The following is a 17,131-nucleotide window of genomic DNA, read 5'->3' on the forward strand; positions in this document are numbered from 1 at the left end:
CCCGCGATCCCGGGAACGGCCTCTGCGCGCCAGCCACGACGGCCGGGCCGTGGGGATGAGCGGGATGGCACCTTCCCTTCCATGCTCCTTCCCGAGAGCAGTAAATTCATAATCTGCCCCCAAACTGCAGCTGGCAGCCACAAAAAGCAGCAAAAGAAGCTGCCTCCATTTTAATTTAAACAAAACCATGCAGCTCGTTCATCCTCTCCTCTTGAAGAGCCTGGGGTAGTGCTGGGAACCGGGATGGCTCCTCTGGCCGCAGCCTCAGCGTTTTGCTGGCTTCCCTGCCGCCCTCTCCAAGGCTCCAGTGCTCCCATTCCCACTTCCAGGAACAGGAAACACAAGTGTGGGCACAGAGCAGTGCCCGCTAGGACACCAAGAACTAGGGAAACGCTTCAAACCACACACAACACGACGCTGCACGGCAGCGGGACTCCTCAGTGATTTTCTATCTTGTGTCATTTGGGGAAAATCCTGCTCCTGGAGATCCGCTCCCTGGAGCACACGACATATATTGGCATTTTAAAGGTGTTAATGAACTATCAGCAAACCTAACCACTTCTCACTCACTATCGATCCTGACCTTATTTCAGGTTGCAGTGCAAAGGTTAGAGGACCGGGATACTGTCACCAGGAGGTTCTTCTGGGCTGTTTACGTGGGCGCTGGTGCTCGCTCGGGCACCCTCACCCAAACGTGTGCCCAGCTGTGTGCGTAGAACTGGGCTTTGGCCAGGCCACGTCTACCTAAGACCTACCAGCACCTTGCAAATCTCTCTGAGCACCAAGAAGTGAGCGGTCATCCTGGCTGGGACGCCGTTTCCTTCTGAAAAGGAGCAGCGGAGTCTGCGCTCTCGGCTCCCACGCGGCCCCTGCGATGCCCTGCAAACACTCCTGCTGCTCCCGCACCCTCCTGCTCTTCTTTTTTTGGGGATATAATGGAGCTAAATATGAACGCTGCCAAAGGAAGAATTATTGAGGTTTAAGTGAATCTGTAAGATAGCTTTAAAGTGAGCTCTTGACTGGAGCCTTTATCTCATTGACTCACTGGAATGGTTCTTTTTTATCATACTATTTATGGCAACAGCCCTAACAGAGATAAATCGGGCTGTAGACAATAAGGCACTTGCAGAGAGCAGCACGGGAAGAGCCCTGCAGGTTTCTAATCCCAGGGGCTGGAGAGGCTCTTCACCCTCCCCGAGGCCTCTGCTTGCTCCCGGGAACACCAGTGTTACCAGCGGAGGAGCCAGAATTCCCTCCTTCTCATGTAGGAGAAAACTTCTGAAAACTTCCCATGCTTCCTGGGGAAGCGAAGGAATCAGAGGAGCGAGAAGCCAAATTGAACACAAACTCTGCAGCGCTCGGGGCCTCTGCTCCAACACGACAGAGGCTTCAGTAGCAGTGAGTGAACCCAATTATCTAGAGCTTAAGACAAGGGCTAAAAAGTAATCACTGCTCCGAGCGGGCCAGCAAAGCGGGAGAACTCGAAGGAGGATTGAGAAGCACCATCAAGAAGCTCTTGCTGGGAAGAGGTTAATGCAAAACATCAGGGCCAAAAGGGCAGAGCGAACGATGCCTTTCTCTGCTCTGCGTGTTGAGGGTTTTCTCTCTGCAAAATGAAGATAACAACCTCCACCTGCTTCCCGCGCGGCTTGCAGGATTCGGGTCATTAGCCCGGGAAAGCGAGCCGGGCGCCGCGAGCCCCCTTCCACCCGGAGCGGAGCACGGCCGGATCCAGGCCGCGTTTTGCATTCGAGCCGCCTTCCTTCTCCTTTCCCACCCTCCCAGCACCTGCCGCTCGGGCGCGGGGCCAAGGGCCTGACCCCGCTCGGCTTCCCGTGCGCTGGCACGAGGCCGCCGGGATTTCTATTCCTCGGCTCCGCGGCCCCCGCGCCGGGTTCTCCTCATCCCTCCTCTGCTTTCGGAAGCCCGGGCTGGGGCTGCAGGGAGGCGGCAGGAGCACAGACCCCTCCTGCATTATCCCGAGCTGCTTCCTGCAGCGCCCGGGAAAACACCCGGAGCCCTTCGCGCCGCTGTGTGCGGTCCCTTGTGCCACCCGAGCGGATACGCTCCCTCCTTCCCATGCAGCATTCCCACCTCTTCCAGCTATGTTTAATGGGTCCCAAGCTGGCCTGCGTCCCGAGCAGGAGAGCTCAGCACAGAGGCCCTGCTGCCATGGGTCTATGTTCCGTGTTCCCTTGCACCCCAGGACACCCTCTCCCCACGCCAGGTGTATCCCACCTCTCCAAAGGCAGGGATTTGCCTGCCTCCACTTTTCCCCAGGAGTTTAGGGATTTCCAGGGGCATTTGCACTGCAGAGCGGGAAGTGTCCCAGAAAGGGGCGCCCGGATTTGAGGCCCCTGCGCCCGCCCTCGCAGGGCGGCTGGACTTACACGTGGTGCAGGGCGCACCAGCCGCAGTGCGGGTCCCCCGAGCTCAGGCACTCGCCGCACGTCGTGTACTGCTCGCACGACTCCACCGGCACCCGCGACACCTGCGAGGGAAGCAGAGCCGCCGTGAGCGCCCGCGGCCCCCCGAGCCAGGGCCCGGGGACACCAAAGCAGCTCCCGAACGGCAGGGAATTCGCTCGAGCACCTGTGGAGCCAGACAAGAATAGGAAATATTAGACACTGAGTCATGGAGCCATTTGGTCACCTGGGCAAAGCTCCATTTGCTGCTGCCTGCAAAAAAGAAGGAGAAATGGACAGAGAAATACTTAACCAAAAGGGAGCCCTTGGAGATGAGCGTGAGCAGGAAAAGCAACTTCATATTTTCAGGAAATGACACCAAACGCTGTGTGTCCAGGGATGCCCGAACGGCACCGCTCCGGTGCCCGTCCTGGACGGCCGCTTCCAGAGCTCCTTCACCTGTGCCCAGTGTTGTGCCCGGTGCCGTGCCGGTGCTGTGCCCGGTGCTGTGCCCGGTGCCGCGCCGGTGTTGTGCCCGGTGCTGTGCCCGGTGCCGTGCCGGTATTGTGCCCGGTGCCGTGCCCGGTGCAGCGCGGGCGGCCGCAGCAGCTGGGGCGCGCGGGGCTGAAAGGCAGCAGTGTCTCGGCGGACAAAGGCCACTTTGACGCCAAGTGCTGTTGATATAGTGAGAACCCAGTTCCTCTCTAAACATGACACCAATAGGGCTGCTATTCTTCTTGTTTCCTGAGCCCACTCGACAGCTTTCCCTACAACAAAACCCGTGCGCATCTGCGGGAGCGGCGCAGCGGAGCCTGCGGCCCCAGGACGCGCACGGCTGGGCCTGGGGAAACCCTGGGGAAGCCCCAGGAAACCTCCACATCCCGGGGACGCGGAGGCTGCAGCGAGGGCCGGAGCCTGCGGATGCGACACGCAGGGATGGCTCAGGCTCGGGGACGGGACGAGACAGGACAGAGAGCAGCGGAGAGCCGATCCGAGGCTGCCAACGGCTCCGGAGCGGTGTCCGCAGGTCCACAGCCCTGTGCTCACAAGACCAATATGTTACTGGCCATCGTTACAAGCCAAATACCTAACAGCATCCAGCATTCTAAAGAATATGTTTCATTTTAACGGAAAATCAGGATAAATCCCACTGACAGTCGGCTATTTCCATGCGTTAGCGCAAAGCTATTGCGAACCCCCATGGCTGAGAGCTGCTTCCTTCAGGGACCGTGGAGAGGGAGAGCCCATTCCCTTCCTCCTCCTGGAGCTGGGATAGAAGAACCCTTGGCTCTACGTGTCTTTAAACTCTTCTCTGCCAGCCTGATTATCACGGTGAGACCAAAGCATTTGTGTCTGTCCCTGTGCAGGAGACACGGCGCACCATGGAGCAGATGTGCGGATAACCAGGAAAAGCACCACGGATCACTGCTGATTTGGGAAAAATCCAGCCAAGAGTCACTGGGATCAGACAGAGAAATGATCCTTTCTCCACAGTGGCCAAGCAAAGGCTGGAGGAGCTGAACAGAGGCGGCAGGAGCAGCGGGCAGCTCCGCTCCCTTCTCCTCCCTCCCGCCCGGGGCAGCTCCATGGGGAGCACAGGGGCTTGTTTGGAGAGGGCTTTGCTTTTCTGTGTTTAGTTTTGAAATGCAAATAGTTCCCTCTATTTACACTGAAGGAGATAAGTCACCCAAGTGCTCCTGGCCCTCGGAGCAAGCGCCTGGCAGGTCTCTCCGCGCTCGGGGCGTTCTCTGCAGGGCCGGGCTAAGCCCCAGCAAAGCCCCGGTGTCTCCAGTGATGAACTCATCAACGGAGCCGGGGCTCTGCTCCGTCCCGGAGCCTCGGGACAAACCCGCTTCTCAGTAACTAATTACGCAGTGTCCTTACTGCTTCCCTTCGCGCCGAGAACGTCCCGCGGGATCCGGCTCCCCGGAGCTGGGATGCGCACGGGGAGGAGCGGGGAGGCCGCGGCCGCGCAGGGAGGGCTGCGGAGCTGCCAGGGCCTGGCGGAATCAAATCAGCGCCCGCGACTTTTGGCAGCGAAACAGTGAGCGGGAGAGGACCCGGTGACGACGTTTCCATGACTACAAAGGGATTATTTAATTACAGCGGTGCAGAAGCGCATGGAGAAAGTCCCTTAAACTCTGATCCGAGCGACCTTTCCATTGCGCCCGGCTCCAGCGCCCCAGGAGCCTCCTCGGCTGCTCCCCAGCACGGGCTGGAGCACGAGGGACTGGAGAGGCTTCCCAGGGCAGAGGCAGCAAATCTCGGCACGGACCATCCACGATGGGGCGGCTCGGAGGCGCCTCGTGCGCCGGTCCCCAGCCCCGCGTCACCGCGCGGCTCGCACCACCCTGCCTGCAGCCCTGCCCCAGCTCAACAGGCGCGCACAAAATTAATTAGGGTGCGTAATTATGAGGAGCACACTCCTCTGCCGCGCTCTTTGGTAAGTGGCAAAAATAGAGGTCTGAACAAGGCTGGAGCTGGGAGCAGGGTAATTAGGTGCTCAGCCAACACGTACAAGTGGGCTGCGCTATTAAAATTACTGTTTTAGTCGGAGCGGTGCCAGAGACTCATTAACGGCACAATGGGTCGGTTCCTGGGAACGCTAATTAGCCCTGGACTCCTTGGGCGCCAGGGACCCCGGCTCGGACCAGGCGCTCGGCACGGCGGGGGACGCGGCCGGGCCGGTGTCCCCAAGGGGAGGCCACGAGCCCCAGCGGAGGCACCAAGGCCACACGTGTCACCACCAAACCACGTGCGGAGGCCCCTGCCCCAAACCGCAGCCCTGCGGCTCCCGAGTTTCAGTTGCCAGAAAGGATTACGGCACGCAAAGATAAAACCGAGGAGTTTAAAATGACAAACAGGCTCCTAAATGGGATTAGAGTCTTAATGAAAACTGTAATGAATGAACGAGGCAACCAAATATTACCCATTAATATCAGACAGATAGATTAGATCCCAAGGCACTGCATTTAAAAACGACGTGAAATTACTTCAATTACTTGGCATCGATAAATAACAAGGCTATATTTACTGTTAAAGCACATCCTCCCTCTCCCCTCGCTTGCTCGGGCTCTTCTTTCCCAAAAGGGAGAGGAGATCATGGAGAGGCTGAAAAAACAACGTATCGGGGCTGTCCCATTGCCCCTTGCCAAAGGAGACCCCAGCCAGCAGCGCCGAGCGCCTGCAGCCGACCCAGGGTGGCGGGGGGCATGCGTGGGTGTCACCAGTCACCCATGTTTTGCCATTAAGGGACCTTAAATGGCTTTGCAAGCGCTTATTGCACAGGGCTGAGGTGAAGCAGCTCCCCAGAAGGGCCCCGGCGCCAGGGCCGGCGCTTTCCCACCCCGAGCGCCCGGCGGGAAGAGGGAAGAACGCGCCGAGCTCTTCCCCGTGCGCCGGGGACGGGTGACCTTTCCGGGGCCGTACCTGTATAAATCTTATTTAATGAAATAATAAAAAAGACTAAATGAAGGTTTAATCATTCCCTGCAGCAGATTTACACTGAAAACACAGTGTGCTCGGGCAGCGGCCTCTTTACATAACAGCCCTTTAACATTCCTTTCCCAAGTGCTGGGGTGACTCCGGAGCAGCCCTGGCCGCCGTGGCGAGGGGCCAGCACGGAGGGACAGCACCAGCCCTCGCCGGGGGGTTGCATTAAACACACAGGTAGGGGCTTCGGGTGGTCACACGGCACAACACGGTGCTTTCCGCCCGTTAAACCTTCCCCACGACACCCCCATCCTTCCCCACGACACCCCCGTCCTTCGGGGCCCTGCTCGGTGCCACCACCCAAGTCAGCGCTCCAGGCAGTCGCTGCCCCCTGCAAACACCGCGGCTGGACAAGCCCCGGGGAGGCTGGCGCGGCCGAGCCAGGACCTCCCCCGAAGCAGCAGTAAAAGCTGCAGCGGCTCCTATAGCCGGGGAAGGTTGAGCACAGAACTTCCCTGCCGTCCTCACTTGCTTTTCCTCAGGCTGCTGTTTTGCTGCTCGGGAGAAGCAAATCAAAGAGCAGCTCTGAAGCTCGGGCGCCGCTTTGATGCGAGGCGGAGGCAATGGGCTGCAGTTAGAAGCGCAGAGCTCATATGTAAACTCCAGAATTGCTGCATTAACGTTCACAGTGCTGCAGCAGTAAGTCACTTGTCCCTGGAAGCCAAATCCGGCCCTGCTGTAAACAGGGTCTTGACATCAGCAGCTCCGGCCGGATACGGCACTCGGAACAGGGGCTTTCTGGGCAAGGAAGCTCCTCTCTGCTCTACCCAAGCCTCAGAAGCATCTGCATACATATCTGTAAATATAATTGGCATCAGCACAGCAATAGAGCCTGCGGACACAAGCAGAGATCACGCGGGCTGCTGCCGAGGCTGCCCGCACAACGGCTCGAGGAGAGACCCCGGGGCGCGCGCTCCGACCGAGACCTCGCGATAAATGAGTTGCACGGAGTCGGGAGCAATCCGCTTCCAGGGAGCCCCGGAACTGCAGGGAGGATCCTCGTAACGCTCTTGATTAAAACGTGGAACTTGTTGCCACTAAAGGCAACAAGCATCAGCAGTACTGGGAGATGCATACATATATGTGTGTGTGTGTGTGTGTGTGTGTGTGTGTGTATATATATATATATATATATATATATATATATATATAAAAAATATATGTATTTGTTGTCCTACCACCTTGGCTGCTGGAAAATCAGTTCACTGGGGCCACTACTGACCGGGGCTGCCTGAGGAGGCTCCGCTCCGGCCTCGGGGACCTCGCGCTGGCCCCGCAGCCTCTGCTGCCGTCCCTGGGCAGAAGGCGCTGGCCAGGGTTGGACTCCCGGCGCTCGAGGCACCGGGTGGCCGATCCCCCCGCGCGCGTGCCCGGCTCTGCCGCGAGGCTCCGCACGGCGGGACGGCCACCGGGGCTGACGGCCCCGCTCCACGCGTGGCCTCCCTTCCCTCTCTCCAGGGCTGCTAATTGGGAGCGGGAGAAGCCGGGCGGCGCGTGGAGCTCTCCGATCGGAGCCCCGGCTGCTCCCGGATCCAGCCTGCCGGCCCTGGGCACCGCTCCTCCCGCCGGGAAGGCCCCCGGCCCCGCTCACACACGGCGAGTGCCCAAGGGCCCATGAATAAGTAACGCTGCCAACGAGGAGGCGCCGGCACCGCCGGCGAGGAGGGAGCCGAGCGATGACTCTATTTCTGATGCGCCAGCAGCCTGACAACTGGCAAATGAACCTCTGCAGTTATCTGTTTCCCCTCCTTATTCGTCTCCTCATAAAACTGGCAGGAACAGGGGTAGCGGGAGGCGCTGGCGGCAGCTGGGCTCAGTATGAAAAATGAGCCGCGTGCGCGCGGGCGGCAGCTGGGCCGGGAGCGCCGCGCTCTGCCCGCCGCTCCCTCCCGGCTCCAAGGGCCGAGCTCCGTCCCTGCTTCATTCCTGCACGGAAAAACATCAGCATCCCCCTCGGATGCTGCCTGCAGCCATCCCTGACACCCCCTGTGACCTGCTCCACTGCCCCACAGGCTGCGCCCCAAGGAGCCCCCATGCCCGGACCAGGCTCCACATCCTGCTGCTCCATAGGGATGCCCTGCTGGGTGCTGCAGGGCAGGCACGTGAACAGCCCCCATTCCCAAGTTTTGAACCACTTCAGGGCTCCCCAAGATGTTTCAGTTACTACAGGAAATTATGAGGAAATGCACAGGCACGAGCGGAACTGCACAGATCCTTTCAGACCCAAGGCACTTCGGTACCCCAAGCAGCTCTCGCGGTCACCATGGCACATCCCTGTGTTCGTGGTCCTGCTCCCTGCTCCCTCGTGGACGCAGCGCTCGCCACCCAGCCCACGCTGCCAATTTGCTGCTGCTCTGCCCCTCGGGTCCTCGTTTGGGTATCGCTCCCTACAGCTGTCAACCTGACCACCAGCGTGAGAAATGAACCCTCCTGAGTACACCCAGCCTCTAATTGGGGAAGAAAATGAGCTCTAAGGCCTTTCCCCGGCGGAGGGGATCGCTGTCCCGCGGCACGCAGGCCCCGTCCTCGCGCTCCGAGCGCGGCTCCATGGCCCCCTCGCACCGGGGATGGACATCAAGGCACAACACGGGCCCCGCGGGAGCCCTGCAGACGGGCCCAGGCTCCAGGAGGCCGCGGCCCTCCGGCAAGGCCCGTCCCCGAGCGGCTCCAGGGATGCTCCGTCCCGGAGCCTCCTCCTTCCCCCCTGCACCGCGGCGCTCCGGCAGCGCGTGCCCTCAATTAGCGATTTCACTGCAGGCCGGAATCAAAGCTAGAAACAAAGAGCTCGCCGAGACGCACATCAAACCTGTGCGTCCCCTCGGAGCAGCAAGGACACACGGCGACGGGCAGCAACGTCCTAGCAGTGACTTACAGGAAAGTTTCCATCGTCATCCTCCCCAACGACTGCTCAGCGCCAGCTCCTGCAGCGCCGCAGGACCAAGGAGCCGTCACAAACCCGCAAGGCAAAAGGGGCAGCCCTGTCACAGCTCCATCATCTGGGGCTCTTCCATGAGCAAAGGAGCCTCCCTCTCCCCTTCATCCAAGAGGCTTCCTGCTGGCTGGAGAAACCTGCCCGTGCAGGACAGGAGCCAGAGCAAGGACACGGTCACAGTGCTCCCTGTGGACAGCTACGGCTGCTGTAATTTCTTCCAGCATCCTTGGAGCTGGGGGACAGATTTGCTGCTGGTGTAATACTTTAATTCATTTCAATTGATTTATGCCAAGACTAAATTTGGCCCTGCACATTTTACACACAAGCCTAGTAATCAGTAGTGGAAATAATTCGCTGTTTGGCTGCTCTGATGTTGCCATCTTATGCGCATATCAAAATGACAAAGACATCAGGCCCTCAAAGTCCGATTGAAGAATAATTGGAAATCCAAAGTGGCACTAAATGTTATTTTCTAAATAAAATGCATTCAATTACAGAACTGTAAGACTGTAAAGCATTAAGAAGATTAGTTAGAGCGTAAAGAAAGTATTCAAGCCTTCAGAGAGTTCTCCGTGTGCAAGGCAGGACGGCCCGAGTCGCTGGGACAGGCAGGAGGGGGCAGAGCCGCGCGGACACCCAGGGCAGCCCGGGGTTTTGCACGGGTCGTTCTCAGCTCTCGGGTGGTCTCTCCCTGCAACGCGCAGAGGGTGCAGGTTTCCCCACTCCCTCGAGCTGGGAGCAGAGCCCGTTTTGCTCCCGCCAGCGCCTTGGTGTGCATGCAGCTTTCCTACCTTGCGTTTGCTAGGGAAAGAGGAGGGAAAAATGGAGCCGTAGAAACTGCGATTGCTGCGACTGTGAACGCGGCGGCGAGGGGGAAAGGCACGTTACAAGGATGAGCTGTAACAGGAGGCGTTAGAGCCCTCTGTGCCGAACGGGGACGGCAGTGTGTCCCTGAATATGAACGCCGGGAGTTGCGGAGCTGCAACGGGTCTGCGTGCAGGATCCAGAAGCCAAAGACCGTGTCCCCCATGACACCTATTGCACCAGCAAGGCCAGGGACACACAGACGCACCCAGAGCTGCAGCAGAAGGGCCGTCAAGCCAAGGCCCGGGAGCAGGAGGAGCCGGCAAAGCGGCGCCGAGCGCCCCGCGGGCGCAGCCAGACCAGCTCGATCGGAGCGGGCCCGCGGCTCCGCGCGCCGTTCCCGGCGCCTCCAGCAGCCAGGGAGGGATGCACCTTCCTCCGGGCACTCAGTTCTGCAGCTCCCCTCAGCAATCCCGCTTCACCACGCACTGCCGAGTGAGCTGCGGAGCCGGCGCGCGGCGGGGAGCTCTAATTATTTGCATGTCTGTTTGCTGCATCCACGTAAGGATTTAAGACCAGGTGAGATTTCCTTGCACACTAGTTTTTACTTCCTTTTTTTTTTTAAAAAAAAAAAAAAAAAGAGAAGGTAATTGCACTTGAAGTCACTCAGGTGCAGAGGCAACAAATTACTGACCCGCAGCTGATCTTGCAGAGCAACGACAGCATCCGACTCAGCTGACAAACACAAGAGTGCAACGAGGGAGAGGGAGAACAGCTCCACACAACTGAAGATGGATTTATTCCAGCCTTTGCTATAAGGCTGAAGGCTGGGAAGCCAAATCCCTCTCTCCCAGGGTTTCATTAGCTGGGAATGGCTTTCTAACGAGATTTACACAATCTAGCCCAGAGCCTACACATTTTGCTCTGCACCCAGAGACAATAACAACGGGGAGCTAAGGAGATGCCCTCTTTCTCTCTGGTCACCCATAACTCAAGACTGCTACACTGCTGCCATCAATATGATTACACAGAGTGAAAAAAATAAAATAAAGCCCTGCCCTTCTATAGCATTAAGTCTCCAATTTCAAGTGACCCAAGCCAGGAATATTTATAGTTATGGGGACCACATTCAGCCCATTAAGAAAGGATCCGAAATTGCCAGCTGGGATTGCAATGACATTTTCACCTCTCCCTGCAGCGGTGCGGGGCCGGGCTCGGGGGTCCTGCGCTGCCCTTGCAGGGCCGAGGTCCAAATCCGCTCCCGGGTCACAGGATGGGATCGGAGCAGGAAACCGGACCGGGCTGCAGGTCTGTATCCAGTGCCAGACAGGCACCGAAGGAAGGATGTGAGCACATTCTTGCTGCAGTAGGAAGGTCTGCTTGCTTGCACCAAGGCCCGGCCATCCATCCTCCCCTCCCATCTCTCCCCAAAACCAACCTTATCAGCGCGTTCTTCCCGAGATATTAGCAGCACCCAGGATGCTGAGAGCTGCCTGCCTGCGGGTCACCTCGTAAAGGGACGGGGAAGAGCCTGCGAGTGGGGCTTGGTAGGAGGAAACAAGGAAACCAGCTCGGTTTGGTTACCCGCCCTGCCAACGTTCAAGGAGGTTTGGAGGGAAAAAAGGTCCCAGCCGGGGCACAAAGAAAGGCCGGAACACATGAATATTCACAGCTGTGACTTGGCACCACCGATGCATACGGAATCTCAGCCGAAACGCGCGGGCTGCCGTGATGGATCAGGCTACGGCTCAGTCAAGCCTGACACGGAGCCGCCGGCTACGGCCACTTCCAGATGTTTCGCAGGGAAGGGAACAAGCGCCCGGAGCGCTGCCGGGGCCGGGCAGCTGTGCAGCTCCGACGCGGCCGCCGGAACGAGCCCATTCCTCGTGCATCAGCTTCTCCTCCGGAGAGCCACGTTGCTCCGGCAGCTCGGAGCTCCGTGCACTAACCCGGCAGCGCTGAGCGACACGTGTGGACGCGCTGGAGCCGTGCAGGGAAGCGGGAGTGGGCTCCTTCGGGGCTCCCTCGGGGCTCCAGCGCCGCACGAGCAGGGTTGGCCCGTGCAGACGCCCCGGGCTGCACCGCTGGCTCCTGCGACGGCCGCCACGCTGGGGGACGGGAGCCCCGCGGCGCTGTTTAGTCTGCCCGGCGCATTCCTGCGCGCTGCTAAAATAAACACGGGTCCCGGGCAGAGCCGCGTGCCCTCCCGGCCCGGGCAGGGAATGCCGACAGCGCGGCCGCTCCGGAGGCCCCGCGGCCACCTGCTCCCGGGAGACCTTCCCGAGGAACCCTCGGCCCCTTCCTCGCGCGGCTGGAGACGCTGCTGCTCCCGCGCTCTGTGCTCGACCCGCAGCAGTCAGCAGAGCAGGAACACTGATCCGGGTCGGGAATCATCTCGGCCCAGACTGCATCTCCTTCCAGGGCTGCCCTCTGCAGCAGGATGCAGAGAACCCGCGGGGTTGGTAATTTGGAGCTTTGGCCTGGAATTCAGGCCGTTTTTCTTTAAGTACTGTTCATCTCAAAATTACTGCAGGAATCTCTGTTTAGAGCTGCATTTCCCCCATCTGATCTGGACTGAAACCAATAAAACAGAGATACTGAAAGTGCAAACCCAGCCAATCTGCGGCTGCAGAACTTCCCAGTATCCGGGGGGCAGAATGACGATGACTTAGGGCATTCAGGTGAAGATTCAGGGTGGACCTAAAGCCTTTTAACTAAAGCCTTTCCGTGTCTTTCTGCCCCTGCTAGCCCCAGCGCGGAGGATGGGGAAGGAGCCAGGCTGGGATGATCAAGGAGGAGCCCCACGACGTGCCAGGCCGACCAGGGCTGAGCAGGTCCCCGGCCCCACGGTGGCCCCGGCCCCACGGCTGAGCTCTGTGGGAGCAGACTCAGGCAAGGGCCTGCACATCAGCTCCACTTACTTCCTGCAAACTTCATAATAATAAAGTGATACTCTATAGCATATCCCTTTTTCCATTTCACCCTTCACTGGATCATTTTATGCATCTATTCCCCTTGCTAATTCAAACTAATTAAAGTATAAAATAGAATAATTTGTGCAATTTCAGAGCTCCCCTCACCATATTGTGAGTTATGTTTCTTTTCTGTTCGTGCCCGGTGCGAATAATTCCCCTCCTCACCGGCTCAATAGCCGCCAAACTCATTTGCTGAGAAGACTTACTGCTACGGCAGCACGGAAAGGAGGCAGGAAGAGCAGAAAAAAGCTCTGCTGGAGAGAGAAAGAGGAATCGGAGGTTTTCTTTCAAATTTCATAGCCGAGCACTCGCTGCAATAGGCGGTGTGAAATTTCACATTTCTCTGCGGAGGAATTATCTGTCTGGGGAATAGAGCTCTCGCCTTGCTCTGATTATAGAGCAAAGCACAGAGGAGCGACCCGGGTCTGTCAGTGCAGGGAGACACCAAAACGCTTCCAAGGCGGCCTCGTGCTTTGCCCGTTGGCACTCCCGAGGCTGCCTGCCTGGGAATTAAGCACCAGGACTGCGGAACGGGAGGCTTTGGAAAGGGAAGAAAATGCCACAGTAAATAAAGGGGAACCCCATGGCTGCGACCAGCAGGGGAAAAAATAGATTAACCCAAAGGAAAACAGAGCAAAGCAAACAAAGGCTGCGAGCAGGCCTCGTGCACACGTGGAGGAGGGAACCACACAAGCAAGGCCCAAAACACATCTTGTCGGATAAACCGACCCGCTGCCCCGCAACGCTTCACCTTTGCATTGGTGCATTTTTCACCGCTTCCTCCACGGCTGCTGCAAGGGGTGTCAGCTCCTCATCCCAGTGCCCCACGGATGGACACGGGTGGATACAGCCCCCAGGGCCTGCACCGGGGCAGCAGGACAACCACGGTGCCAGCAGGGCAGGGAAATGAGGCAGCACATGCCCCACCAGGCTGAGCTGGTCAATTACTGCTAATTAACACATCCTTCTTGTCAGGTGGATGTTGGTAATGACCTCAGACTACTTTGCAGCTGAATTCCTTAATTACTCCTAATTGACTACAGGGAGGAGAATGGAGAAGCCCATCCTGAGCTGCGGGCAGCGCTTGGTGCCTGGGCATGGGCACATGGAGCCCAGCCCTGCGGCTGCTCTCCCAGCTCCTGCTTCAAACTTCCCCAGGATTGCACCAGTCCCCCAGCTGGCTGCTCAACTCGCAGATAATATAGTTAAAAATTTAATCAGGTCATTTTCCCCCTGCCATCCGAATGGCTCCAGACCCTTTTAGCCACCTCTCGTGCATTTTTTATTCTGTTGTCTCGGTTCTTTTCAGGGCACGCCAGTGTTTACCGCCTCGGAGCTCAGTACTTGGCTTTTCTCAGGCCTCGTGCCAGCTCTAACTCACGTGGTGGCCCCTGCCCGGCCGCGTCTCCGTGCGGTCCCCAAACCCGGCACGACGCAGCGCAGCTCGCGCGGGACATGGGCACCTCGGGGTGCCACACGTTGTCCCTGGGGACACCCGCACATCCCCGGCTGCTCGCAGGGGCGTTTGCTAAGCAAATATTACACAAATATCGCACCTAGAGCCACAGAGATGGATGCGGGGAGGCAGGGAACTGCTCGGGTGCTCCCACGAGCGCTCCAGAACCTGCAGCCGCTCCAAGTGTCATTGTGGCCCCCATATTGCGGCGCTGGTGAAATTCAGGAGGGAAAGAGACCTGTTCAACCACGTTTCTCTTGCCTCGCGCAGGAAGATTCCTTCCCAGCAAAGCCTGTAGTACTTTGATCCCGCTGCTTTAAATCTCTTATTTATAGCCCTTGATTAAGCGGTGAAGTCTTCAAGAGACGGCGGTTCCGCCCCGGTGCCTCCCGCGTCTTCGCGCGGGACCTCTGCTCGCTCCAGGATTAAAAATAGCAGCAATTTGTTCTTCTATCAGGAGCCGCGAAAATCTTTGCCCCGATTCCTCGGTGCTCGCACGATGCCCCAGCGCGGGATGAGCACTCGGGGGCTGCAGGGGCAAGTGGGGGCTCCACGAGGCCGCAGAACTGCCCGCAAAGGGGAGCTGGGAAACTGCTCTTGTCCTGCAGGACCTGCCTGATTGAAACACACAGAGCCTTCATACATTAAAAGAGTCCCAGTCTTCCTGACGCACAATTAATGCTTCAGGACTGAATTATTATAAAGCCACTATATTTTTATACATATATATACATATAAAACCATATACATATAAAAGCGTTTTCTTCCTGTAAGCCTCAGTGGGGCTTTCTTGCTAAAAGCAAGAAATCTCGGAAGCTTTTCTGCACCTGCAGAGGCTGCTGATGCAGGTTGCACCACACACTGGCCCATATAATGAGAATGTCCTTAACCTGGGGGCTCCTGGTGGCCCCCTCGACGTTCTCCTCCTGCGCAGACATTAACCCCTTGCTGCTGCCTAATCCCAGGGTGCAGCCTCGGGCCTCTCTGCTCCTGACAGCATCCCGGCAGCAACACTCAGGGTTCTGATTAATGTATGTATTTTCTTCAAATAGAAACTGCTTCTCGACGCCAACCTGCGGCACCTACTGCTATTTCGGTGCCCGGGCATTGCATAACGCTGCCGACAGCTCCCGGCGCCGTTGGCGGCTGCTCTTCCTGCCCCGGCTGCGCGCGTCGTGCGGCTCCGGCTCGGGGGCATCCCGCGCTCCTCGCACCCCGCTCGGCTCGTGGGCAGGAGTGCGGGTTGTTTGCTAGAACCGTGCTGCGAAACGAGGCTCCGCTTTCAGCAGTCAGAGCCACAATCATTTCCCTTTTGCCATAGCAGCTATTTGAAAGCAGGTGCAGTGGGAAGAGCGCCTGTGAAAGCCCCTAATAAGCACTCCTAAATCATGTGCTTAAAGAGCTCGGGATAAGTAGCTGGAAGCAAAGTTTCTCTTCCCCCTCGCCCCTGAACCGGGCTGTGCAACTGTTGCTTCTGTGCTTTGTGGGAGTGAAAGCAAATGTCAAATATTCTGCTTTGGAAGAAGCTGGCAATGAAACATGAAAGGCTCATGGAGAGCTCAAAGGAACTGCACATAAATTGGAGCGAATGCAGACAGGGCTGGGACGGGCGCCAGGGCGAGTGTGGAAGGACGCGACGCCTAAGCAGAGCTCCAGATTTAGGATGAAGCAATTACTTTTCTCAACTCATTTCAGCATAAAGCTGATCCTAGCAGCTGCTAACTGAGCAAGAAGATGGGTTTGCTACAGGAATGATCCATCGGGTTTTTGTTGGGAAGCAGTTATACATCAACACAGTCTATAGCCTGTGCTGTGCATAAACACAGCCCAGCCAAGAACGTCCCTCCCGCCCCCTGCTTGGTACCTGGACCTGGGTTCCCCGCAGAAATGGCATTAACATTCCAGGAATATTGCATTATTTGCTAATTCTCTTCACATCATTTTGTTTCACAATTAAGCAAATTAGCACTTTGATGAATATTAAGACTCTCTCGCCTCATAAAGGATGAGTCGGAGGCATCCCCACTGGATTTTGCTAAAAAACTCTTTCACTGTTTCACATTTACTCAGGTTGTTTTGTCGCTGGTAGGAGCACGTGAGGGATACTAAGGCAGCCTGTGAAAATCACCATGAGATTAATATTTTAATGAAACCATCATATTTCAAAGGTTTGCTATAGAGTAGTTAGGAAACAGTTTTGCTAGTTTTGGAAGGCACTATCTACTCTGCAGTGCAATTGGACGTGTTTAGTACCTGCTCAATCTCTGCATGGAGATACAAAGAACGTCTTACCTGCCGCTCCGACATGACATAGAGATACTTCTGGTCAATGGAGAAGGCCATGTCCCGAAGGATAGGGCTCCCGTCCTTGAAAACTGTGACCATTTCATACTGAATTCCACCGTGGGGAGGACCATCTGCTCGGATCTGGAAAAAGCACAAACAGGTGACTTCATAGCAGCCAAATTCCTTTTTTTTTTTTTTTTGGAGGGGTATGGGGAGAAGGAAGAGGGGGAGGACAAGGTAAGAAGAAGAATCAAATTTAAAATAACAGTTTGCAACTTGGAGATACGAAGCCAAGACAGTTGGCAAGCGCCATGAACATGCAAGAGCTAAAGCAGAGCTGCTTTCTGCGCTGAGGCTAACGTTATTTCCCCAGTGCCTGTGAAGCAGGGCAAGTTTTCTGCTGGGAGGTGAGCTTACAGCCAGCCACTGTGCTGTGACCACTCACAGGCATCCAACAGTAAAAGCAAAGTGAAGCCAAACAGACTGGCACGACGTAAAGTACTCGGGTGCTGATGAGAATCACCCCTGTGCACCATTACTACAGGCTGCTTTGGAAGGACGCTCAGCCCTGCTCTCACGTAGCACCATCTGAAGAACCAACTGGCCCGTAACAATCACCATCTCCTCCTGCTGCCCCAAAATAGCAGCTCTGCTTTCAAACCCTGAGATGACATTGTCATCCCACCGCGCTGAGCTAGGCCAGGCTCGGCAAGGTAACGCGAGCCCAGCGCGCGCTGCTGAGCAAGCGATGACCAGCACCATGGCCAGATGGCTCCTCCGG

General features: G+C 57.2%; 1 protein-coding gene across 1 annotated transcript in view; it reads right to left on the minus strand.

The window, feature by feature from the left end:
• The window catches only part of PLXNA2 (plexin A2), a 102,390-nt gene that overhangs the window by 42,885 nt on the left and 42,374 nt on the right, over positions 1-17,131 (minus strand). Inside the window, exons 4-5 of the mRNA XM_088526917.1 lie at positions 16,357-16,491; positions 2,391-2,491 (exon numbers count right to left, since the gene is read on the minus strand). Coding sequence (XP_088383043.1) covers positions 2,391-2,491; positions 16,357-16,491 — 236 coding nt within the window. The remainder of the gene's footprint in view (positions 1-2,390; positions 2,492-16,356; positions 16,492-17,131) is intronic.

Source organism: Tinamus guttatus, unplaced genomic scaffold, assembly GCF_059628265.1.
Source record: "Tinamus guttatus ecotype Peru unplaced genomic scaffold, ASM5962826v1 Tinamus_guttatus_pri_ptg000259l, whole genome shotgun sequence".
Taxonomy (NCBI): domain Eukaryota; kingdom Metazoa; phylum Chordata; class Aves; order Tinamiformes; family Tinamidae; genus Tinamus; species Tinamus guttatus.